Below are 26,008 nucleotides of genomic sequence, written 5' to 3' on the forward strand. Positions count from 1 at the left end.
GGGCATAGCTGGATATCAGACCTAGAACTCCCATATACCAGTGAATATGGAAAATGTGTTTCAACTTCTGAGTGAGTGCATAAAAGCACAATGTATTTTTAGGAAGCACAGATGAATTTACATCATAACAGATAAAGTTGAGCCTTGTCAGGCTAGTTGGGCATCATTACACCTTAATGGCAAAAAGTTTCAATCTCAGCTGTCCGTATTTCTTACCACAGTATTTCTTGGCTGGTTCTGCTGCTGTAGGCACCCTCTCAATACACAGCAATGTGTATTACCTTCTTGGACACCTGGCTTTCTCTGTGAGTTACAGAGGGACCCTAAGAGTCTTAATTCCTTCAGCATCTGGAGACCTGACAGTCTGGACTTACAAATTTATCTTTACTACACAGAGTTTCTGCTGAAGTGACTGTTTTCAAAGCTCTTGATGTCTACGGTAAAGGAAGGAATTGCCTATGATCAGCATCCTTGGAAACAGGATTTCTAATCCCCAACTTTGAAAGTACTGGGTCTAGGTCACAAAGCTGGGGATCAGTGGTGTTGCATGAGGGCCTGAAGCTCTCCCTTTAGATTGGAATGGTCATCTTAAACGACTTTAATGATAAGCCGAACAAACAAAACAGACATGCATATAAACCATATAAGTCCAGCTTTGTACTTTTTGGACATGAAAGATCTCTAAGGCTCCTCCAGCCTGCACTGAGAATGGGGTATCAGCTAGCTATGTCAAGGATGTGACTTTCACATGAGAAGTTTAGTTGCAGACAATAAGTATCTTCTAAAATAAATACTCTGCTCTGTTACACACACATTTTCCACCTTTTGGCTCTGAGTCTACTAGAAATTTATGTATTCATTCTTCACTGAGTTACACATTTTTTACCATCTAACTTTTGCTCAGGCTAGGCTGGTATGGAAAACATGACAGACCTCTAGGGCCAGTAATGCTGTGGGAGACTTATGTAGGATTTTTCAGGTTCAGAACTCATACAAAAAATACCTGAAAGAAAGCTATTACTTCTGAAAGAAGATAAAAACCTCATAATTCGGCTTGATCCTGGCTGCTACATGCCTTAATTAATCCATGCTGTTTACAATAAAAAGATGTAATCTTTTCTAGTGTGTAGATTTGTGTCTGGAAAAAGGAGTAAGACTAGAGGTTGCAATATTACTTTAAAAATTGTTATTAATTTGACTACATGCACACTTCCCCATAGTGTAACTCAGTTTATGTAATATGCTGAGCTGAATTCAAGGTAACAAAGTTGGTTCAGAAGTGCAGTAGAAGCAACAGCTTTGTAACAGACTCACTCAACTACAATGTCCAAGAAAATTTCTCAACTGTAGCCTGCTCACAAAATATGATGGAGCTGCTTTTGGCTGCCAGATTAACTGTTGCCACAGAGTCAGCAGGGGGTATTTCTGAAACAGTATTCTGTTATATCTCAATTTCATTTCGGCTGGAATCATTTTGTCTCTTACAGTGATTTGCTACAAGCCCAGTGTCGGCAAAAATAGCATTAGTTACAACGTTCTTACTGAAGCAGAAGACTTACATGTCCTGCCAGCTGCCATCCGATCGGTGAACAGTTCACCACTGATTGTGCGGGCAGTAACCTGATAAAGACGTCCTGGAGTTAGCTTGTCAAACTGTGTCTCTGTGACTGGTGGCTGCACAGTTTTGACTTCTTTAACTGACCCAAGATGAGACAGAGTGATATTATAGAAATTGAGGTTTCCTGAAGGTCTTCTCCACTTAACTTTTAAAGCATCTAAGCTGCCATCGTTAGTCACCATCAAATCTAAGACTTCAGCTGGGGCTAAAAAAGGAAAATAAGAAAAGAGAATAAAATACATCCACCACTAAACATATAAGACCTGCTGCCTCCCAAACTCCCATACTTAAATTTTGATTTTGAATAGTTACAGGAGATGGAGTATGAATGATTTTGCCTGGACAGTGAAAGGGCAAAGTCTGGTCACAGTGCAACTTAACCCTGCCCTGTGTAAGACAGTGCACTTCTGAGAATGGCATGTCTTAGGATACCCACTCTTTTTTCATGGAACAGAAAATCTTTTTGTTGTGTCTGCACTCACACCCATTATTTGGACCATAAACCAGATCACTCACACGCTCCTAAGAACAAGAGATGCCTGCATACATTTTGGTAAACATTACAGCATTACTGCAGCTATACCTGACTTACACCAGTGTAAAAGGGATTTGAATAAGGCTCCTTTATTCAAATGTTCCACTCAAAGAAAAGCATAGCCACCTCCACTATCTTAATTTCTCAGGCCTGGGACACAGAAGGTACTGAAATGTAGGATCATGCTGCAAGGTATATGGAATGCTTTTATGCTCTAAGAATACCTGTGAGATTTTAAATTTCTTCACCCGACAACAGAAAGGAATAAAAATCTCTGAAGAAACAAAATGACCAAACAGCCCAGATAACAGCACTCACCTGTGTAGACATGACAATATTTTCACTTAATATTACATCATGTTTACATGATAAGAACTCTGTAGAAGAAATTGCATCTTACTCTTCCCAGAATTAAGGAGAGTGAAGATATGACCTTTTTTTGCCTATGGTAAGTGTTTCAACCACTGGGCTCTAGTAGTATGTTATCTTATCATTATCTCTACGACCACAGAACTCCAGCCTGAAAAATGTTCCTAAAAAAATATAAATTTCTAAAACTCTAGTTCCATTAATCAATGTTTCTTTGTTAAAAGAAAAGAAATCCCAACAATCCCAAAACCCCATATCAAACCAACCAACTACACAAACAAAAACCCAAAAAAACCCCAAACCAACATTTAGTGTTAAAGTTCTTAACCTACTTAACTTTTTTTTTCCCACCTCCCTTTCACACTTCTTCAACTTTCATTTCAGCGTCTAAGTTTGTTGCAGTGGAAACCCAGGGAATTAAATAAGCTTATAGTGTCTATAACTTGGAACATCAATCACTTATTATTCTGAAATATGTCCTATAATACTATTAGGTTATGGCCTTAGCTTCTTGTTTTGTTGTGATGAATTCTGAAATCATACCTGTCCTGACTGTTTGAAAACTGCTGCTCTCCAATCCTGCAGCCTGAGTTATGACAGAGAGGTTATACAGGTGGCCTGCTGTAAGTCCTGAAAAAGTGTAGGAGGTCAGAGACCCTTCCTGGTGAATCTCATGAACTGGTACACGATTATCCAGCAAAAGCAGCTTGTAATGATCCACATGTCCGGAGCCAGAAGACCATGAAACGTGGATAGTGTCTGTCTTGACACTGACCTGAATATTTTTCACAGGAGACGGCACTGTTGGTACAAAAAGAACACAAGTTTAAGGCCTAATGCTTATCTCCATGATATCAGCAATTCTAAATAGATTTCCTCTTCGAATATGTTGGTTTTCTTTAAGGTTACTGAAAACCCAATCCCAAATACACAATAAAAATGAGACTCTATTCTTAGCAAACAACTCTTTATGTCAGTCAGAGATTCATATTTTGTTTCTACTTATAATCAATAGATACTTACATAAATAAATGTATAGCCATGTAGAAGAATTATACCCATTTGCTAATTTCAAAATACAGAAGTGCAGAATACAGTAAGTGGTTTTACTTAAATGAACTACAGGAAAAGAAGTCCTACCAGTGGATCCACTTATGTGAAGTTCAGGGGTAGTCTTATTTCCAGCAACGGCATTGAGGACAATGTTGTATTTATTTCCAGGAATGAGACCGGAAAATGTCTTTTCTGTTTTTGAAATTCTTCCTGGTACAGAAGCTTCTTGTATCTTTTTATTATCACGATCAAGTAGTATAAGGTTATACATGTCCACCTTTCCTGAAGAAGGATCCCATTGAACCTGCAAGCTTGTGAGTGTAGTTTTTTCCTTATTAATTTCCAAACGAGATGGTGGCAAGGGATCTGCAGTTAGGAAAAAAAAAAAAAAAGGCAGAAAACCATTTCTTGCTTTGAGATTGTCAGAAATTTTATACAGCAGCACAAAAAAATCTTCCAATCTTCCAAAACTCTCTCTTTATCATCATCATACTGCCAATACTTTTCAAAAAGCTTTTTCTTTCTATTTATAAACACTGTGCATTGAAGCCAGTCTATGAAAAGAAAAGAGTCGTGCAGAATCCAGAAATATTACTTTTATATATTTGTACACACTCACACAGACAAAACACTTCCACTGTGAATGTATATTGCAAGCTTGGAAATTTGCTGATAGTAAAACTGCAACAACTTTAATAAGAAACAGCAAACATGTAAACCCAGTGAATTATATTCAGTGCCTCAGTGTCATGTACCTTTATAGGTGGCAGCAACAGCTTTCACTTCTTAGCACTCAGCCTGAACACTTTATCAGTTATGGGCATGTGCATTTATACGATTTTAAGGGCAATGATTTTTTGTTTTTAATATTAGCTTCAATGACTTCAAACAGATTCTGATAGAATATGCTTCTGCTCTGTTGTAGTACTGTTCATATAACTTTAAAAAACCCCAAACAGTACACTGGATATACCTTAAGGAACCAATATTTGGACTACTTTTCTGAAATTCTCAACATTCATTACGTTGTTTATTAAGAAGCTCTCCTGTAAAATCACCTGTGAAATAAGATACACTCTAAAGGAAAGGCAAACTGATCAAACCTCAAGAGTCTGGTTGCTTTAATTCGCCAAGTGTATTTCATCGCTCACAAGACTTCATGTAAACCACACAAAATGTATTACATGTTGATGTACTAAGGTATTGACCTCTATGTCTTCCAACAAGGTTAAGCAAATGCTTATTAAGAAGGTATCATGAAACAACCCAAAGCAGTGAAATCAAGCCTTCATAAGTTGGGATGCTACAGTTTCCCAAAAATTTAGGAATAAATTTGCCTACTGCAACAGTACACTCTGTGCTACTCTTTCCTAGCATCAGACCAGGAATGTAAGGTGCGTCCAGGCTGAAAATTGTCAAACAGCACCTCGAACAGTACAGTTTCTGTACGAACAGCACCTCGAACACAGAAGAGCAAGACTGTTTTTCCAATGCAGTCACTACTGCTTGGTTCCCTGAACAAAGGAGATTAAAAAGTGTCAATCACATAATTAAAAAATGCAATGTAAAGGCTGAAAGCTGATGAAGTTGAGCCTACTCCCCACCTACAAATACGTAAGTAGGAGGGCCTTAGAAACTTTTAAGCTGCGTTTTCTTCAAATTTTGGATGGTGCGGAAGGTTTACTCACTTCCTACAAAGCTCTGGTGAGAACAGAGTAGTGCCAAGTTTTGGTGTTATACTTTGCCAATCAAATACATTCGGAATGTCAAGGAAGCATCTCCTTCCCTGGAAACATTCAAAAACTAATGGACATGGTCCTGGGCAACCAGATCCAGGCGGTCCTGCTTGAGCAGGGGGCTTGAATCAGATGAACTTCAGATGTCTCCTCCAACCTCAACCTTTCTGTGATGCTGTAAAATACTGTGTCCTTTTGAACCCATGTCACTGCTTAAATTCAAAGGCTTTCTTTGTATCACAGAGATGCTAGTGCTCTCCAGAAGAATTAAACAAATTGATTTACAAAATCAATCAGTAAAATTAACTATCTTTTCTTGACCACTTTCTTAAAGGCCAAACTAAGTCTGCTCAAATCTGAAAAAGAAAAAAGTAATATTAAAATACGAAGCACATCAAACTTCAGGCCAAATACTTAAAACTTCGCTCAGTTACAGCAACTGAAACAGGAGGTTTTAATGAAAAGTGTCAGGAAATCTTAACAATAGGCTTGACCACCAGCTCCACCTATAATATGTACTAAGCCACTAAAGACTATTATGTTGGCAACAGTGAATAGCAGGGGTATAATCTTGTTCCTTGAATGCAATTGTTCTAATCTGAAAGGTCAGACTTTGGAAGTCAGAAATAAATTCCAGCACTATATATGGTCAGATGGTCACAGCCAGCTGAAAAAGTTTTAATTTGACTGACATTAAAAGAACAGCCATGATAACTGCCAAGAAGTTTAACCCTCTTTCTGACTAAGCGTAAGGCTGACTGCTCTTTAGCCCTGCAAAAGTAATCATCATTGTCATCTGTATTATTTGCAAAATTTGACAAAAGAAGATATCTGCATTTTTAGAAGCACTTATACTGTCCTGGGTAATCTGTCTTCTAAGGTGCATGAGCAAAGAAGAAAGTTGCGTGCCTAGAAGGTGAAGTTCAGAAATTCAGACTTTATCTAATCTATCTGGTCCAGAAAACAAAACACTCAGTGCTTTGTACATCCGCTAGAACAAAGGAACAATGAGACTGGGAAGTGCCTGGGCTGAAAGAGCCCTGGATGGAAACAAACACTTAAAAAACCATTTACATTGTTATACAAGTCTCTGTTGGCTATGATACAACATTGATATATCACAGAAATAAAATAATTTCATCAGCATACTTTTATACCATTTGACACTACATGAATTAATGTCCCCTGGTCTACAAAGGCATCTTCCAGAAGACTTAATGGTCTTTGAATTATATTGCAACTCCATTTTCACTTTTGGTGAAGAGGCTATGCTTTGTGTGCACAGCTGCTGCAGATGCAATTTACAGATATGGCTATGTCAAACTCCAATGACATGACTCCCAGATACAGCCTGTAAGCACAGAAACACACCTGCCTTATGCAGGGTGAAAAAAACCCCAGAAACAACTGGGAGATATGAGCCCAGGACTTAGCAACCAGGAATTCCTGCCAGTCTCAGTAATCTTCCTACCATATTATCAATTTTTTTCCTAGCTTTCCCTGTTCATAAAACAGCAACCTACTTCAAAATGACTTTTCTGAAGGTTAAGTAAAGAGGATTGATTTCATTGTCTTTACTAAGTACAAATATCCATTTCTTCGGGGTGCTATGCAACTTAGAGAATCTTTAAAACACGGTTGTTTTTCTTCTTCTTGTACTCTGCCTTTGAAGTGATAATCATAACCATTACATGATTACAGATGATAGGATTATGCAGCCCATCCATAGTTAGAGCCATGTAACATGTTATTGCTACAGATGGCTAATAAATCAAATTTGTCCCAAACAATTTGAAATTTACAGGAATGAACACATGGCTAGGGTATGCTTCTGGCATTTAGAGAGTTACATATTACAATGAAGAAACACTCTAACAGTCTCTGTCTTAGAAGACAAAATTCTATCTTTTTTTCATTCAAATATTTAATGGATTTTCTAACAAAAATTTATTTACCTGTACAGGAGGCCTGCATTAAGCAGTAACATAATATAGCACTGTAATATTTTGTAGACAATGATTTTGAAAATGGCACTTTTAAGTCTATTTTCAAAGACATAGTGGAACGTGGGGTAACTGCCAAATTATTTTTCATGGCTCTCTAGATAAGTATCTCAAATCTGAACCTCAATTCAGAATTGAAATTTATAAATTTAACTGTAATTCAGGACCTATTAATATACTACTATTTTTAACTAGACCCAGTCATTAATTGAAATACAGTTATATTGGTGCACAGACATTTGGAGATTTGAGAACTTAAAATGTATCTCACTTGAAATTAGGAAATACAAAATTCTACCATCTCTTGCCATACATCAGCTCTTAATCATAGAAATAATTTTACTGAGAAAACAAAGAATATAACATGAACTGACTGACAGGTGCATATCCAGCTTTACAGTGTCAGCAGCATGCTGACTAGTTGTATGGTTTTATGTGCTGTTTCACGTATATATAGTTATTTAGAAAAACCCTAACAAATTGTAAATATTAATATGAAGTAAATATGCAGACTTGTGCCTACTAACATCTGTAATCTCAGTTTTGCAGTGGAAAATTTATCTGTAGCTCAGAGCTGATAAATGGTGCTATCAGCTTTTTCTTCCTTTCCTATTCTACAAAAATAGCACAAACGTCCCCATGGTGTGTGTTTCCATGTCTATGCATACATGGATTATGAAGTGCATATGTGACTGTATTTTCCATCATTTTGAATGACCTATTTTACTTCTGCTCTACAGGATTAAATGCTTGCTGCTTGAAAATTTCTTGAGTAAAGAGTCACTTTAGAGGACTAGTGTGGATTCTTGTCCCACTATTTCACGCATTATTAGACTTTGGATCTATGTATTCACAAGTGAAATAGAAGCTGCCTCTCTACAAAAAGATTCACAAGGGTGAATCTGCTGTTACTGGAGAGTTTATGGAATCTTGGCGAGCTGCACAACTATTCTATTGGAATATCAAACTTGCACACAACACAGACCATGATTTCAATGTGACATTATATATGCTTAAAAGGCCAATTTGGTCCTCTCCAAGCTTTTACATTACCACTGCAACTGTGGCATGCATTATTCATTGCTTTCACCATGAGTCCCTGGTCAGAAATGATCACACTCAAAATTTAACCAAATGTTTTGGATTTTATGTGCTTAGCTACTCAAGTGCTTTGTATAAGAAACTTGATGAAAACTCAACTCAGAACTGGCACAGAAAAATTTTTACAGGATTGAATATGAGCAAAAAGCTAGTTTCTGAACTAGGTATATAAACAAAGCTGCAACTTTCTCGCACTTTCTCACATGCATTTATTGTATCAAGATGATACAGATGTTCAAACATCATTTTGCAAAAATAAAACACATGAGATGGGATTCCTTTCACTTCAACTAACTACACTTCAGTGTACTGGTCTAACCTAGCCTCTTTTGATAGCCAATGGAGAAAGCACCTTCAGTGGACAGCTTAGCCCATCTTCCTAAGAAAAACAGCTGAGGAAGGGAGTATTCACTGAGCGCCAAGGCCAGACATTGTGGTTTTAGATTGCCCATGATAGCTCAATTCCACTAGCACTGAAATTGGTGGAAATTTTGTTTATAATATGGCTGGAAAGACTGCTTATACCTCCATATTCACAGGACAATTTCCAGGAACACATACCTATGGACACTCAGGCTCAGTAGATAGTAAATTAAAACTACTGTCATCAAGCTACAAAGGAACAGGTGAAAAAGAGCTTCCATGAAACAGGTTTGAAATGTTGCCCCTGGTGGAAACGTAAGAGGAATAATCCTCCCTCATTCTGCATTGAAAAGCTTAGTATGGACAATACAACGAGGGTTGTCCACAGGCATAATTTAGAAAAATTCTTAAGAAAAAAAAAAAAAAGGCAAATTTTGAGGCTAATCGTGTATTTTAAACACCATCAAGCAATTCAACTCAAGGAAAGCAAATAACCACAGAGCAATCTGATTAGCTCTCTGCAGGAAACATTCATGGTTCCTCTATTCTCATTTCATGCTTTTTACTGACCTCTGCTATTCGAAATCCAAATGTAAACATCACTTCAACTATGGTACACCAATTTTAAGAATTTCAACTTAAACTTTCATCAGACTTTTCACTTTGATGTCAGCTACACAATGACTCTAATGATCAGCTGCTTCCAATCACTTTCAACTTACAGCCTTGAAAAATCTATTTAGTGACAAAAAAGTAATAAATGGCATATACAAGCTTCTGTGTTAATGGTTATGCATTAATCAAACTGTGTTTTAAAGTGGTACCTTCTCTACTTCTATGCAAGTGTTCAATAATAGAACTTTACAGAAATGATGGTGATTTATACTGATAATGGTTGATCTATTCTTTGAATTTTCACATTACAAATCATCAATACCAATACTAAAAACAACCAGCATGATGCACAACAAATTTAAATCACTGTCTGCAAAGAAACTATCATCATTTTTACCAACTGACAAGACTTGTGCTTAGTATATAGCTATGACTCCAGCAGATTTGTCAATGGATTTTTTAAAACTTGAGTTACCACAGCAAATTAATGGAGAGTATTTAGTGCATTTGTATGGTTAATGCAGGAAAAAGGCCCTGACAGAAAGAAACACCCTTGAACAGGTAACTGTGAATTATTTGGCTACTATAATCTTCAATATTAATATTAAGTGCCTCTCTAAAACTAACACCTTAGGAGCAAATCAGAGAGGCATTTAATGACGGACTTTATTTAAGACATCTCTGTTTGGGGTCTTGAACTATTGCCTTTAAGAACCTGAACAATATTACATTTTATCATCTTCAAAAAAGCACCAATACAGGTAGAAAGAGGCCAGTTGTGCCACTGCAGTTGCTGTCATTCAGTGTTGTCCATTGCTTCACAGCTGAATTGTTCACATGCCCACCCAAACACGAATGCCGAAAGGGGGCTTTCCTTGGCAGCCCTCTGTCAGGATGCTGGACCATTTTTACAGCCAGTCATGGATGTGTCACTGCATGTACTCTGCACATGACTGTATATCGTAACATCTCACTCGTGATATCCAAGGAAAACAAGTAAGAAGGAAGTTTCAGCCTTACTTTCTGACTTTTAGACTCTGGTTAGATCAAATAAAAGTATGGAAATGGGCTGAAACAGTAAGTTATCCTTAAAGAAGATTTACCTGCTATGAAAAACATTGTATTTTAAACACAGTAAATAAACTGTCAGTGGAGGAACTATGACAACAATGTTTGCATGAGCACAAAGGATGTTATGGGCTACTACTACAAAATCAGTTTTCTGACTTAATATCCTCACATCACCTTCTTTCAAGCTTGCTGGGTTAACTGTCGGCAGTACGTACTTCTGGCAATGGGCTAAAGAGAACTCAAGCGCAGGGCTGCTATGTTCAGCAAACACTGTCCGCTTACAGTAGCTGTAAATGCATCGCTCTTCTCCTCCTCTTGGAGCCGGCCGAAGCAAGGGGAGGAAAAGGAAAAGCCCGGCGTCCCTTCCCGCGCACCTGCCGTGCCCGCGCCCGTACCTGTCTGCAGGGAGATGTTGAGAGCCTCGCCGCCGGCGAGCGGCTGGACGCGCAGGTGGTACCAGGTGCCGGCCTCCAGGCCCCGCAGGGTGCAGCCGTAGGTGCCATTGCCCGCGGGGGCGGGCTGGCAGCCGGCCGCCTCCCCGTCCTCGGAGCGCCCGCTCAGGCTGAAGTTGCAGGCGCGGCCCGCGGCGCCCCAGCGCAGCCGAACGCTCTGCCCGGCGACGCTCCGCTCCGTCAGGTTGGCGCTGCATCCCGCCTCCTGCCCCGGCGCGGCCTGCGGGGAGCGGAGACAGCGCTGAGACACCCGCCAGTACTCCCGGGCTCAGCCCCCAGCCCCGTCCCCGCGCTGTGCCCGTGCGGGGCGAACCTGCCCGTGTCCCCCAGGCTCGCCCGCGACCTGCGACGGGCGACCCTACACCGCCCCTCCTCCCGGCCGCTCACCTTGGTCAGGGCCAGCGCCGTCCACAGGGCGAATCCCGCTCCATAGCTCAGCATCGCCGACAGGTTTTAACCCCAAAAGCCCTCGCGTGGAGGGGAAAACGGGGAGGGACGGCGGGGTCGGGGGATCCGAACAAGCGAAGTGGCGGCGGCGGGCCCCGGGGGCCCCCGCTCCCCGCCGGGCTCCGAGCCCTGTGCCGGGCCGCCCGCCTGCTGCATGCGCTCGGGGCTGCCCCGGCCGCCGAGCCGCCTCCCTGACACCGGCCTGGGCTGGGGGGGCTGCCCGCCCGCGGCTGAGGAGGAGCGGAGGAGGCGGGGGAGGCGGCCGCTGCTTCCCACGCTGCCATTCTGACCCGGGCTGACTCTCCCGGAGCCCTTCCCGCCGACTTCCGCAATCAAGAGGCGATTTCCTCGCGTCTCGCTGCGGGGGGCGAGGCTCGGCGACTCGGGACCTGCCGCCCACCGGGCAGGCGAGTGGCCCCGGGATGCCGCCCCTGTCTCCTTAAGGATCCCACCTTCCACCCAGCTCCTCTCCCACCCCACTTCCCTCCCTTCCTCTCTGCTTCTCCCTCATGTGCGTTTTCCCCTGTGTCTTGTCTTCCCGAGCGTTCTCCCCGCGAACGGCGCCCTTCAGCGGGGCCGCTGTTGGGGGCCGGCGCTCCTGTCTCACGCTGGCTGCACCACTTGGCGCTGCCTCGCCTTTTCTCATGCTTGCATCGCCTCACAATGTCTTCTTGCCCCTGCCCCGCCTCACAGCTGCCTTGTCTCATGCTGGTCTTGCCTCATTCTCACCTTGCCTCCTGCCTGCCTTTACCTCACGGCCGCCTCGCCTCCTGTTGCTCCTTCTCTTCGTGCCTGCAGTGCCACTTCTCCCGGCCACCTCGCCTACGCTTGCTTCGTTCCGTGGCGCCTCAGCTCGCGTGCCTGCTCTTCTCACAGCCTGCCACCCTGAGCAGCCATCCCACCTCCTGGCCCACCCTCCTCTTGGCCTCCGCTATCAGGAACCCACCACACCGGCTCCCGCATCCCAAACATTGATGTTTTTAAGGGTTAACCATAGACCACCAAGGCCTCCATTCTCTCCCTGGCTGTGTGGCACTGCAGCCAGAGGCCTTGCATCCAGGAGAGTCCAGCAGAGCCCAACACTGAGCTCCTGCCTGCGGCAGCCCTCTGTCTGTGCACAGCCAAGTCATCTCCGTTTCGTTTCAACTTGTGTCCTCGAAACAATTCCTTCCCACATCCCCTGAATAACTCTCAAGCTAAAATTATACACACCATGGAAAGCAAGAAAGTCTCCCTGTTTTCAGACTACACTAATAAAGCTGTGTGCAGCTCTGTTAGCTACTACCAAAATGAAAACTTTCCATTTCTGTCATGCATACCCGTTTCCTTTTTGTTTAAATTTCAGCCTCCGTAAACTTGCATATAAGTGCACACGTGGGGAGACAGAGAAGAACTTAAGACAAAAGCATTTTGCACCTTCAGATATTCAAATACACAATAGCAGCCAGGGAGTGAATTTGAGAGTGCGCAAAAGAGAAGGAAATGGACATTTACTTTCTTCAATCAGAATGGCATTTTTCTGCATCTTTCTGTACTGCATAATGCATGTGGGATTTTAACTTGTAAAAGCAGTACCTCAAGCAAATTCAACACCATCTCTGTATCACTTTTCCCTCTTTGAGGGAGAAAAAGGTTCTAGATTTACAAACATTAGTCTGCCTTTTAGGGGAGCTGCTGCTCTAGTATTTTTCTGGACACCAGCCTGTCAAACAAGATACAAATATCTGGAAAACCTTAGCTCTCCTTCTTCTGTTCTGACATCAAAAGTCTGAGCATTCAAGGGTGTTACCTGCACCTACAGTAACCTTCTTCTGTCCCAGTGGAGCTCCATGACTGGTCCTAGGGACATGGCACTGAAAGTGTTGTGCTGTGCTTTGCAAAGCTGAGGATAGTTAATAACTTTATGATCATTGCCTTAAGTGACAATATAAATCTGTGTTGGTTGTTATGCCATTCTCAAGCCTATCACAGAAGAAGATCTCCCTTGGAAGAGATGTTTTACATACTTCAGACAGAAGGAGGAACCAAACCCCGAAGAGCTAGCACAGGGACAATCATACCATTGATGGGAAGCACAAGGTATATTTCTTAGATCGAAACTGAGACTGAAATGACATAGGTATCTTGTAATCATTTAAAGGTGAGAGTTTTACAATATGATTTCTTCTTTAGGTGATTGTGCTTTTTGGGCTTAACAGCATAGACCACACCAATACTTTTCCAGCACTGGAGAAGTGCAAATCTGAAGGCTTATTTGGAATGTTTGGATTACTTCAAAACCTCTCTGAAAATTAAAACATTCTAACCTGCCTTTTCCTGAAAGGGAGCTCACATTATTCTAAGGGTTTTTGGAAACATCCATGACCTGAACATGCCAGGAAGATATAATTTGGATATTTAGATCTAGGCTGTTTAAGTAGATGTAATAAGTAAAAGAAAAAGAAGCATACACAACACTGCAAACATAAAATTCAGGAAAAAAGTGGAGCCTACCACAAGACTTTTGGAAATAAATACCTGTTTGTCTCTTCTAGCTAGCATAAGATAATTTGTTGACTAAAGTTATATTACTGCTTCTCAGAAATGCTCATAATTCAGAAGTCTCTACTTTATTATTCTTATTCTTGCTATCATAAAATCTTTACTTTTTTGTATTAGTAGGAAAGTACTGGTTTATTACAGGTTTTGAGACTTCCTTCTGTATGTTATCCAGCAAAAGTTGCTACATGGGTAAGATCTGACACAGTTGCCTATGCCAACACTGGAATAACACATGAGGGGTCCATCATTCACTGGTAGCAATATGTTTATATAGAATGGCCAACATAATGCAAGTAATTATTTCCAGACTGGTATTGAATAAATGGGCTTTTAGTAAATCAGAAGTCACACAGCCTTTAACACTTACTGACCTGTGTGGCAAGCCAAGAAACTAATTAAACTGAAAAAAGAACTGGAAGTGAGTTTTGGGAGTTGCCGGACGTGTCTCTAATAGCAGGCTCCAAGGTCCCTTTCAGACACTTTCCCAAGGTTTCCTGACTTTTTTTTTTTTTTTAACACCAACCTCTCTGTCTCTCTAATCAAGAGGAAATGGGCTTTGCATAGCTTTTGTCATGGATTCAAAGTGCAAGCTGCAGTTTTACTTGAAATCCAAAGCAGCTCTAAAGCAAACATTTTGTTCAATTGAAATGTCACTATTGTCCCCCCTAAAATGGGTATATGCACAGCCAAATAACAACATGGCTTTACTTCTGCAAACAAGAGACCCCAGCCTGGGCAAATGTAGTTCATAGAAGGTATTGTCTTCCTCACAACAATACTCAGCACTTAGTCTATGTGTTTTCAAAGTATTGTGTTTAATCCAGTTAATCCATTAAACATCTCTGAAGTTTCACAAAAAATGTTATTAACTCCATTCTAAAGACTGGGAAACAGAGATGGAGGCCAAAGATTTTAAGTTTGTGTGTCTAAATTGGTATATCTAGATTCAAATGTACAGAGACAGTTGGAGGTTACAAGAGAAAGCTATTACTGATACCTCTTTCATAGATATGCTTAGACAGATTATCATCAGAATTCTGGTTTGAAAATTCTGACCTAAGCAGCTTGCTCAGTGCAAATGATGTGATTCAGGAGGTGAAGTGGGGTAGAAACACAAGAGGCAGTAGTTTCTGTTAAAATGGTGCCATTTCTCTTGCTTTGGCAAGATTGTGTAGTACTAGTAGCAGTGCTGGAGGCAGCTTGGGTAATACCTGATTTTATAGGAGATTTCCATTTGGAAGGAACAAGTATTCTGTGCAGGAGGTAAGCAAATGAACACAGGGCGTGAGGAAATAAGCTCAGCCTGCATGTACTGGGCCAGAAAGATCATACTTAAAAAGAACTGCATCAGATGTGGAATGTGGAATCCTTGGCTCAGTCCCTTCCCCTCATCATCATCTGAACAACAGTGTTGGGGTCCATAAACCATCAAGTTTATGGACCCTGACACTCTGTCCACAGCCTTCCCAAACATAAAACACATTTCTTATTATTATCTGCCCCAACACACAGTAGTAACTGAAACATGTTTGCACCCAATACATTGAGTGCAGTGTGGTCTCCTGGAAGATAAGCCACAGGGAATTTAGGGATTTTCAGTTCTAAACCACTATGTGATAATAGTGATACAGTGACCAATAATGTCCTGCATGCTTTAGTTCTAACTGCCCATACACGTTTTGCCAGTGGTGATCCCAGATTTGCTCTCAGATTACTGAACTAAGTCTTGCAGAAAAGGAAGACTGGAAAATGATTTGGAGCAAATGGACTACCACGTGCTCCTTCTACAGCTGGGGCTGGCAGCCCCATTTACCTCTTGTGCCAGGGCAGTTTGTGGTTGGACAGAGCAGAGACCAAGGAGTGTCTGTGTGTTTCCACTCTGCCTATCAGCCAGTAGATAAGCTGACCATGGCCAAGGCCAGGGTTCCTTTTGAGGCCAGTCAAAGCATTTGGATTTCTATTGATTTCGTCTGTAAACAGTGTATGTAATTATCTGTAAATAAGGTAATTGCATACTTTAATTCTTAGTGTGTAATTAGAGCTGGAGCCTCACTCACATCACGCAACAAACAATAGCAGAGCCCGAGTCACTGTGAGCAGATACCCAGGCTCCTGCGGGTCCTGCCACATCCAGGAGCTTTCCATTGCTTCTCACATATCCTAATTTCCCTTGAACTTTTCACAATGCAGCATGCGCAGCAGGATTGGGCTATATAGAAGAGGCAGAATATTTCTGCAGCTATGCTTCTAGGAAAGGACACTGTCCACATGAACATCAAAACAAAGCTTCCCACCAAAAAAAGAACAAAGCTTAGTCCTATAGCTAGGTTTTTTCAGGTTTTGGTTTGTTGTTTTTTTAAGCCCACAAAACATCCACTTGTAATAGCTATCACGCTCCACAGAGTGGAGCAGGCTTAATAAAAATCAGTAATTCTTCTGTCTTACCTCTTCTGTTGTGCTGGAGTATTGAAGAGTGGTTGTTAGAATCCAGGCTTTCTCTGTTACTGCAGATTTCAAGTCAAAGTAGAGGTTTTCAATGGGATTTTTACTGAAGTGTTCAGTCACATTTCTGATGAACATCTCTGTGCTACTCTTCAACACATTTTCAGGCCTAGAAGTAACAGCATTTGGAGAGGGAGATGTAGTTCTAGTACTCCACACAGAAGTGTCGGCATCTTGGAGATCTAAGATAAAGGCAAATTATTAAAATCAACTCTACATTTTTATAAACAATTAATTATATTCAATAAATGTGGCTGATATAATTCCAAGTAGTTTAAGTGCACATGTCAATTCTATAGGTTTTTTGTTTTCAGTGCAAATGTGGTTTTGCATCAATACCAAAGCCTGCAAAACACAAACAGAAAAAAATTTCAAGTCCCTGAACATATACCATTCATTTTAAATGTAGTCTGTTGGTGATTTTGAAGGGAAGAGAAATGTTGTACTTCCTCATTAAGGGCACAGCATTTTTGATTTGCAACTTTTCCACTTGCTTGTATCTATCAAATGGCGCACAGTATCAGCTTTATATTGTCAACCTTCTCCCCTCCTTTCTAAGTACATGGGCTAAATTCTCCTCTGCCTTTTGCTGGTGTAAGTTTAAAACATGGCTTTGTTCAGTATAGTTTTTCAAGATTATTTTTTCAAGCTAATATTTTTCTCAACATACTTGCTCAAGATAAGTTCCTTGTGCCCACACGAATGTTTCTCTGGCTTTCTAAAATCAGTCCTATGCAGACCCCATTCTAGTCCCTGACTGCTGCCTTCCCAAGGCTCACCTACTGCTCTATCACTTAACTGAAGTATCTGCAAATGTGACAGTGGATTCGCTTTTTTAGTCACGTATCCTTCAGAGAAAGCCAAAGTTGCAATTAGGGCTCAGGAAAGATTTTACTACACATTTTTCCTCCACATTTTCATGGCTCTTCCTCTCCATTGGTATGTATTTAATATCCTTTCTTTGTGGCAGTGAGGGCAGGGTTCAAGCTGTGGTGGCCTCTACCTCTGGGAGCATCACATTTCAGCTAAACTGTTGGAATTACTCATTGGCCCCTTCTCACAAAAAGCTGTCCTGCCATTGCTGTAATACAGCTAGTGTGTGTTGGCTCAATGCCCAAGATACTTTGTCTGTCCTTGAACTGGGGTCTCCAGCATGACAGAACCTTGTTTTGCTGCTGAGCCACTGGGCTGGTTGCCATCTATAACAATTTTAGCTCACAAATCCTTTAAAACAAAGTAGTGACTGGGTTAAATTGCAGCAGAAGCTTTCAAATGCAATTACTTGGTGTGCAATTATGATGTCTTAGCTGAGCAATGTGTGATTCCCTCTTACCCAAAGAAGCAGTAGGTGAGTTTCCACAAAATCAACATTATCAGGTTTCTCTGTATATGTGTAAATATATATGTTAACATATTAATGTAAAGAAATTTATAGCACTCTGATTTGCACAAATAAGTGAGATTGTAAACCCAAGTAGGAGACATTTCCATGCAAGTCTTTGCTGTGCTTGACAGCACAGTGTGTTCACCTGGTACATGATTCTGGAACTTTTTGAAAAGTAGTGGTTTACTGGAATGGGTTTGTATCCTGAGAATATGTTTTCCCTCCTTTTATCTAACTGTGCTTCTCTGGAAATAAAACAGAAAACTTGCAAGTCTCCATTAAATTACAAAAAATGTTGATCAAATATTTTTCCAAATCAAGGCAGTGAAAACAATACTACAGATCTAATACTTCTCTCTTACACTTGGGCAAAGGTTTCATTGAAACCTCGGGTCTTGTCCAACCCTGCACAATCGTCTTCATGCTGCTGCCTTTGCAGAACCCCCTGTAGAGAGCCTGAGGTGCAGAGTCTGCTGTGGTCCCAGCCACATACCTTCATGGTTTGCACCAGAAGGACAGGAACCTTGTGCTCAAGCTGTCATCAGCTGCTTCAACAAACCCATTAGCTGACACAAGTCCAGACTTAGGCTAGATTCCATGTCAGTCGTTGTTCCTGGAGATCTCCTGTTAGTTGAAGGTCTCTGAAAGTCTGTGTTAGGCAACTAGAAATGCTAGCCTCAAAGACTTGGAAAGAGCATTATGCCTCTCAGATATCTCTCTGATAAGTTCGGCAGGAAGTAAAACTTACTAATAGAAAGATAGCAAAAAAGGGCTATATCTGCAGTCAGCAATTGCCTAGGAAAAAAGGCCATACAGTTAGGTTCCTAAATATATGTTTACACACTCAATGTGAAAACACACTAAAAAAAATTAATCTTAGCTTAATTTACAGACAAATAGCAGTGATTCCAGCAGGAAGGCATTTGCATTCCAGTGCAATTGTGCTTTAGGAAAGCTGCTCCTCCATAAAAAGGAAGCTGGGGCTGCCAGTGACATTTATGGGACTCAGAAGCCAGGGAATAACTGGCATTCTTGGTGCAGGAGCTGAGGGGAGAGCTCGACTGTCCTGGAAGCAAAACACTTAGTCCTCAGAAAAGTTCCACCATCCCACAGAGGTCCCATGAACAAGCATTTGGTCACAACATCACCCAACCTTTCTTGTTAAGCTTCGGGCTATTCTGGGTTTCTAGCTAAAGGATCTTTCCAAGAAAATACTGGTTACAGTCTGTTACCTGTAACCTATGGATGGAAGTTACTTGTGTATAGCACTATGCCATAATGGAACTTCAGATATATGTACCAGTATTTTCCATATATCCTACAGTGAACTGACTAATGGGGTTCATATTTGTTACCCACTTCAAGAAATTCAGAATCTATGATTATATTCTGAGTAAAACCACTACTGTGATCCTAGCATAAGGATCTTCATAGCCCTTCTTCAGTAGCAGGCACTTGAAAAAGAAAACTGCATCTTATAAGGCCCATGTAGCAGATTTCTACACAACTTGAGTTCCAAATTTTTTAGCCAGAAAAAACTCACCTCCTCTCTAGACATTCGTGAAGTACTCAGAAATCTCAACAGTGGTATTTCTAAGATGTGATTAGCATTGTTCCAGCATTGTCTTCGGAAATCAGTCAGAAAACTGTTCTTGGGAACAGAACAGCAGCACTGACACTGATGTTGATCACTAGTGGCTGCATGATATACAGTGTGTGAACATAATATTGTAATAATCAGTAGCACACCCAGGAGAAATGATGATGTTCTGACTAAGTGCATATTTCATCCACGGGGTGTACTGCAAACCATATCCATCTGCACAGCAGCAGGCTGCCTACAAGGAAGGGACTTCCATATTTTTGTATGGATGAATAGCAAAAATGATTAATTGTCAAGAAGTGAGAACTCTACAGTGATGTTTTCATCCTTAGCTAAGCTGGCACAGTACAGCTTCCTGAAATAGCTCACACTGTACTCTTTTAGAGCAGTTTCAGAAAAGTAAGGCTGAACTGTTAGTGAAACATAATTAATCAGATATGTAGTGTATAAGGTACAAAATACTCCATAAAACTGCATCTAACTCACTGCAAGACTTGAAACAAGAAGGGATTGCTGTAAGATCTCTTTATGTGCAGGACAAGACTAATAATCTTTTTAGCTAACTACTTGTAAATAAAATAATTCAGATTTCTGTTGTATGTAGGAGTATTGACAGAAGAACAAAATCCATGAAGTGTCCTTTCCTTTCCATTCACTGTGACTTAAAAAAACTGCAAAATCTGTGCTGCTTGAAATTTTTTACCTGCTTTATTTGAATGTTGTAGAAGTTAGTATCTCGTTTCTATGATTCTTATGTAAGAAAGGTCAATTGTCTCTGAACTCCAGTCTAACCTGAGCTGCTCTTTTACTTGCTTGTTTTTGAAATGCTGAATTAGCCACTGAAAGGTTCTTTCAGCATCAGTGGTAGCAGAACATCCATATAACTATGATGGTAACACCATTGCTGTACCACCTCTATTTCTGACACTATAGGTAGTTCCAGCTCATCCTGAAGTGGATTTTTGGTCACTGGTTGGGCATCCAGACTCTATTAACTCTATGGATTGCACATCTACTGAAGAGAGCTCAGATACTCAGGAATAACATAGACACCTAGGTCTTGGTTCAGTTGCCTAAACCTAGTGGATCTGAACTGCCTCAGGGCATCTGAGGCACCTGCCCAGGACTCTCATAACAGTTATGGGAGACCTATGTCTTTCTGGGCTGGCAGCCAGAGATCAGGTGGAATATCATGGAGCACCTCAAATAACAAAAAGCACCTTGTTGAGATAAGTGGAATAATCCCTTCCTTCAGACACCTACATTTAGACACCTAAAAGTTCATACCCACTCCAGCTTCTACATGAAGGTCCATACAAAACAAAGGGAGAGAATGTAATAATGAAAAATACCAGTATAGTTGTTTGGAATTGATGTCTTTGTTAGCACTAGCAGAAGATGAAATCATAAAGCAGGGCTTGCCTGATTGCTCTGGGAAGCTGTGCGTGTTGTTCCATTTTTCTCTATGAAAGTAGATGAGGTGGTTTTGATCTAAATTCTTTGTGCTGTGGCTCATTGAGACTTCGAAAATTTGCAAAACCCAAAGACCTAGGCTACACTTCAGATTTCTCCCTTTCTTTTTAGAAAGTCTAAACTCGCATTTATCTTTGAGCTTCTATCAGTATGCTATTGGATTGTGTGCAAGGTCTTGTAATTATGTCCAAGAATCTGGCATTGATGCCTCTCTTTGTCCAGGTGGAGATCAGCAAAAGTGGTCAGCCATGTATTTCTTGGACCAAAGAAAGAAGATTCAAGTAATTTTTGGTATTTCGTGGCTTCAGATAGATGGTAGCAAACTCTTATACTTACAAAATCCTATAAGAAAACTTGGAGAGATTAAAATTAATTTCAGTGAATGTATTTTAGGGAAAATGTTTTGGGTCAACATAAAGGTGGAATAAAATATTGTTTATCACTGTTCTAATTTATCCTGAAGAAATTTGTAAAAGTTGCACAAATAATTACAACCAGTGGTGAACTTATGGATGGATTATTGCAGTATCTACAAACACTAAAGGTGTGGAAACTTAAAGCCTAAAGATACTTCATTTACATTATTTCAAAAATGGGTAAAAGTTGCTGCCTTTTCTCTGCTTCTGCCACCTTTCTTTGGTGCTTTTCCACCTTCCCAAGAGTCCCAAGAAGATGCATGTGTCTTTCCTTCCAATGTTCTGCAGTTGCTACTACTGCTCCAGTGGTTTAGAGCATGCTTGAAGTATGCACTGCTGTAGTCTCTTCTGCACTCCATCTCAGCCATGGAAGGATCAGCAATGGGATGTTAACTCAATTAGATGAAGTTCTGAGTATGAAGCAGCGAAACTGAAAGGGGCATAAGGGGAAAGATAGAAGCTTATGTGAAAGAAATGACCCTGGACAAGAACCAAGAGTGGGGAAGGGGAAGGGGAAGGGGAAGGGGAAGGGGAAGGGGAAGGGGAAGGGGAAGGGGAAGGGGAAAGGGAAAGAAAGGAAAGGAAAGGAAAGGAAAGGAAAGGAAAGGAAAGGAAAGGAAAGGAAAGGAAGGAAAGGAAAGGAAAGGAAAGGAAAGGAAAGGAAAGGAAAGGAAAGGAAAGGAAAGGAAAGGAAAGGAAAGGAAAGGAAAAGGAAAGGAAAGGAAAGGAAAGGAAAGGAAAGGAAAGGAAAGGAAAGGAAAGGAAAGGAAAGGAAAGGACAAGGAAGGAAAGGAAAGGAAAGGAAAGGAAAGGAAAGGAAAGGAAAGGAAAGGAAAGGAAAGGAAAGGAAAGGAAAGGAAAGGAAAGGAAAGGAAAGGAAAGGAAACGGAAAGGAAAGGAAAGGAAAGGAAAGGAAAGGAAAGGAAAAGGAAAAGGAAAAGGAAAGGAAAGGAAAGGAAAGGAAAGGAAAGGAAAGGAAAGTCAGATGGCACATCAGACTTCAGCTCATACCTGATATCTGGTATTTTGTCTATTTCAGGTTGGAAACAAACAAGAGAGAAAGATGTTCCAGTTGTTATTTGAATTCGTTGTCCAACATGTTTTATATCTTTGTTGATCCCGTTATGGTTCTTCAGTGCTTGGCGCACAACTGTAAATAAATCCTTCACAAAATCAGCTACTCTTTTTGAATGTCTCAAAATCCACAGCTTTAGGGTTGTCCCTACCATGTATGATATGGTAGAAGAGAAATGCAATAAAGAGCATTACAAAAGAGTTCATGTCACCTTCATCTGGACTGCTCTTCAGCCTGTGTGACAGTCTCTAGAGCTCAGTGCATAACTGCAGCATACAGCTTGGCCTTTTGTGTTTTCATTTGAAGTAATTCTCTACTTCGTGAATAATTTTTGGTCAGCAGTGGTTTTGAGGTTTGCTGGTAATATTCAAGGTGCCACATAGCATTGCATCTGTTCTTAACTGGATATTTTATTGAAATTAATCTACCCAGAACAAAAGAAGCTTGTAAGAATTGCTTGTGCAGCTCAGAGTGACATTAGTGTTAGCGTGTCAGCACTAATGATGGACATTTGTTCCACAAGTGTTATTGACATGCAACAGTCTTTGTTCTTTTCAGTTGTCCTGCCTTCTACCTCTTCACCTGCCCCTCTTGCCTGTTTCCGTTCCTATCCATTCTTCTGGTTTCTGAGCTTAGAGAAGTTCTGAACCCAACAGGGGGCTGGTGAAAAGAAGGCTTTAGCATTACAGAGATTTTTTTCTCTCTCTGACCAGAGTGGCCTTATGAATCTGGTGGGAAATGAAGTCTCACTTTCCCAAGGGATACTGATACCTTATGACCATTCTTCATGTTAGCTGTTTCAGCTGGAGGCCAATTCAAACATGAGTTTGTATGAGAAGCACAAGCATGTGTTTGCTTCTAGATTTGGAATTACCTCTGAGTAAGCGGAGATGGGTTTCATTCCCAAATTGATCCTGGTTTCCTGAATGAAACAGTCATTTAAGTCACAACTGTTACAAAACATGTAAATCCAAACACATCTCAGATGGCTGATTTGAAATCCAAATCCAAGCTCAGACTTTCCCCAGGCTCAGAAAAATCATGTTTAATATTTGAGTAATGTCCAGAATAAAAGGTAGTTGCAGTTTTTGGGTTTGGAGCTTGTACTCTATCTGGGCTGATGTTTGGGATGCAATTCAGTGAGCTTGTCCTATGCTTAAATATAACTATTTTTATGAGTACTATGAAAACAGAGCATAAATTATAGCAAAATGGGGTCTTAGTCAGGAGTAGAAAAACTTACGGCCATTTCAGCTCCAAAGATTTTCCTCAATTTTTACTATCTTAGCTTAATATAGACCAAATATGTTATTTTAGGCTGATCTACTTCTGGTTGTACTGAATGCCTTCAGTACAAGTTAGATGTTCTTGGAAGACTAATTTTACACATTCAGCATTGAAAATTTTGACATACATACAGATGCCATGATCAGAATTGGGGGCATTAGATATTGTTCTCACAGTACTTACTACTATTTGAAAAATTAATCTCTTTGCACTACTTCCACTTTTATGAGCTTCTTATATTCCTAAAATTCTTAGTTAGGTATTGAGGATTATAATATATTGTTGATTTTTCAGCAGAGCTTCCCAGAGCTGTCAAAAAATAAGTAACACTCTTAGAAAGAATTTACAGGCTTGTCTATGGAGAGAATTTCAGGAAAATCAAGGTACATTCATTTAAAAATTGAGCACAGTATATAGATGAGAAGGTGCTTCAATATCCCATGACAATTGTCTTAGTGCTTATTGGTCTTAAATTGCTTCTCCTCTGACAGTGATTAAGAAAAGTGTGTAAGGTTACTTTAACTTTGTTAGGCCACACTCTATCCAGCTATCTAAAGGAAATAACACTACCTATGTACCTAATCTGAACTGTTCATAGTGTCTTTGAATATGCAAGCCATATGCACCCCACACAACTTCAAATGATTTTGCCTTTTTAATCTCTAACCTATATGGGAGGGCTGGGATGGCATCATGGCCACTTTTCCATTCCCTGATTCTGCAAGCTGTCCTTTCATACCTCCACTCAAGTGAATAGTCCTGGTTCAATGAATAGAGTTTTGCAAGTGCAAATTTGCTGAGAAAAAATGGTACCCTGCCTTACAATAACTAGGAGTTTAGAAAGAATGAGGGTTTTATTTAAACATTCTGAAAACTTGGCCATATGCAACAGTTTTGGGTCATAAAACTTTTTTTTTAACCCTTAAAAGACAAGAATTAACAGTAAAAAGATGTCTGTAGGTTGTTATTTACTATGAAGAACTGCTTAATAGTGCCTAAGAACAATACTAACAGGATTGCCAGGAAGGATTGACAAAGGGACATTGAAGAAAGCATTATCAAGAAGTATTCTAACCACTGTACCTTCCATTTTGCCATGGATATGGAAACCCACAACTACACAGATATACTGCTACTTGTCTGTAGGCATGTGCACAGACCTTTGTATTTCAAGGTACTATTCCAAGAATTTCTGAGACTTTTGATTCAGTTCATTATTATCAGGATTTTGAGTGTTCTTATGTATATGGCATTTAAGAGCAAAGTTACACTGAGTAAACATGTAAATGTGTAAGCCATGACTGTTCTAATCATGCATTTAGGTTAATCAGAGAAATAATTGTCCATGTGTTTGATTTTCAGATGTCTTCTTGCTCTTGACAGATTGAATCTGCATTTGCATGATAAAATGAATGGGGAGAAGAACTTCTTTGCATCCAAATTTTTTGATAAGAATCAATATTGATAAGAATCAATATTGATAAGAATCAATAGCCATCGTTTAGAAATGGAAAAAGGAAATGACACAATAATAGTGAGCTGAGATGACATATAAGCACATTGATCCAAAGATTGGGAGTAGACAAAAGGAGAGACATCCTGAAAACATAAAGTGGCTTAAAAACTCCACCAGTTGTGAGAAAGACAGCACTCATCTCAGCTGTTCTTTAATAGTTCTCAGAACACTTTTCAACTGTGAAAACCTTTCTTCTGTATGAATAAAATATCATAATTTTTCACATTTGAGTTAGCATAACAGGGACATTTTTGTTTCCAAAGCTCCTAGGAAATTTCCTTGAAGGAATAACTCACCTTGCTTTGAGCACAGATTTACATAAACAGGTTTTCCCGTCTCGCTGGCTTTTAGCTGCATCCATGTATGAAGATATTTTTTACTCCGCTTGGCCATTACCTTCTGACCTTGTTTTGTGAGGAAAAGAGAGCTGTTGGCCACCTTCAGGAGCCCATCTTCGTGGCAATTCCACCTGACTGCCTGGGGACAATCAATGATGATGCTGCGAGATGACAGAGCAGAGCGTGTAGAGATGCTCAGGCACTGGGCAGACTTCACATGGAGGAGCCTGTCATCTGCCATCCACTGCCACTTCTGGTTCAGGTTGGTCATATTGCACTTTTCCATAATGACTCCTTTATTTTCTGAAAGACACTGCTGTTTCTGGACATGGATAATTAGAAACCCTTCTGGAAAAAGAAAATTCCAGAAAAATACGATAGATTACACATTAACTTGACAAAAAGCAAATTCTCAATGATATAAAATACATCAGCAAATAAATCTCTCTTCCCACTTTCTGTGTGTTGAACTTTTCATGAAACTTCCCATAAGCTGAACCTATTTTAAAA

General features: G+C 40.4%; 1 protein-coding gene across 1 annotated transcript in view; it reads right to left on the bottom strand.

The window, feature by feature from the left end:
• The window catches only part of PTPRB (protein tyrosine phosphatase receptor type B), a 64,018-nt gene that overhangs the window by 36,834 nt on the left and 1,176 nt on the right, over positions 1-26,008 (bottom strand). Inside the window, exons 2-7 of the mRNA XM_066319172.1 lie at positions 25,457-25,846; positions 16,350-16,588; positions 10,860-11,136; positions 3,663-3,941; positions 3,066-3,323; positions 1,560-1,823 (exon numbers count right to left, since the gene is read on the bottom strand). Coding sequence (XP_066175269.1) covers positions 1,560-1,823; positions 3,066-3,323; positions 3,663-3,941; positions 10,860-11,136; positions 16,350-16,588; positions 25,457-25,846 — 1,707 coding nt within the window. The remainder of the gene's footprint in view (positions 1-1,559; positions 1,824-3,065; positions 3,324-3,662; positions 3,942-10,859; positions 11,137-16,349; positions 16,589-25,456; positions 25,847-26,008) is intronic.

This window comes from Sylvia atricapilla, chromosome 5 (genome assembly GCF_009819655.1).
Source record: "Sylvia atricapilla isolate bSylAtr1 chromosome 5, bSylAtr1.pri, whole genome shotgun sequence".
NCBI lineage: Eukaryota > Metazoa > Chordata > Aves > Passeriformes > Sylviidae > Sylvia > Sylvia atricapilla.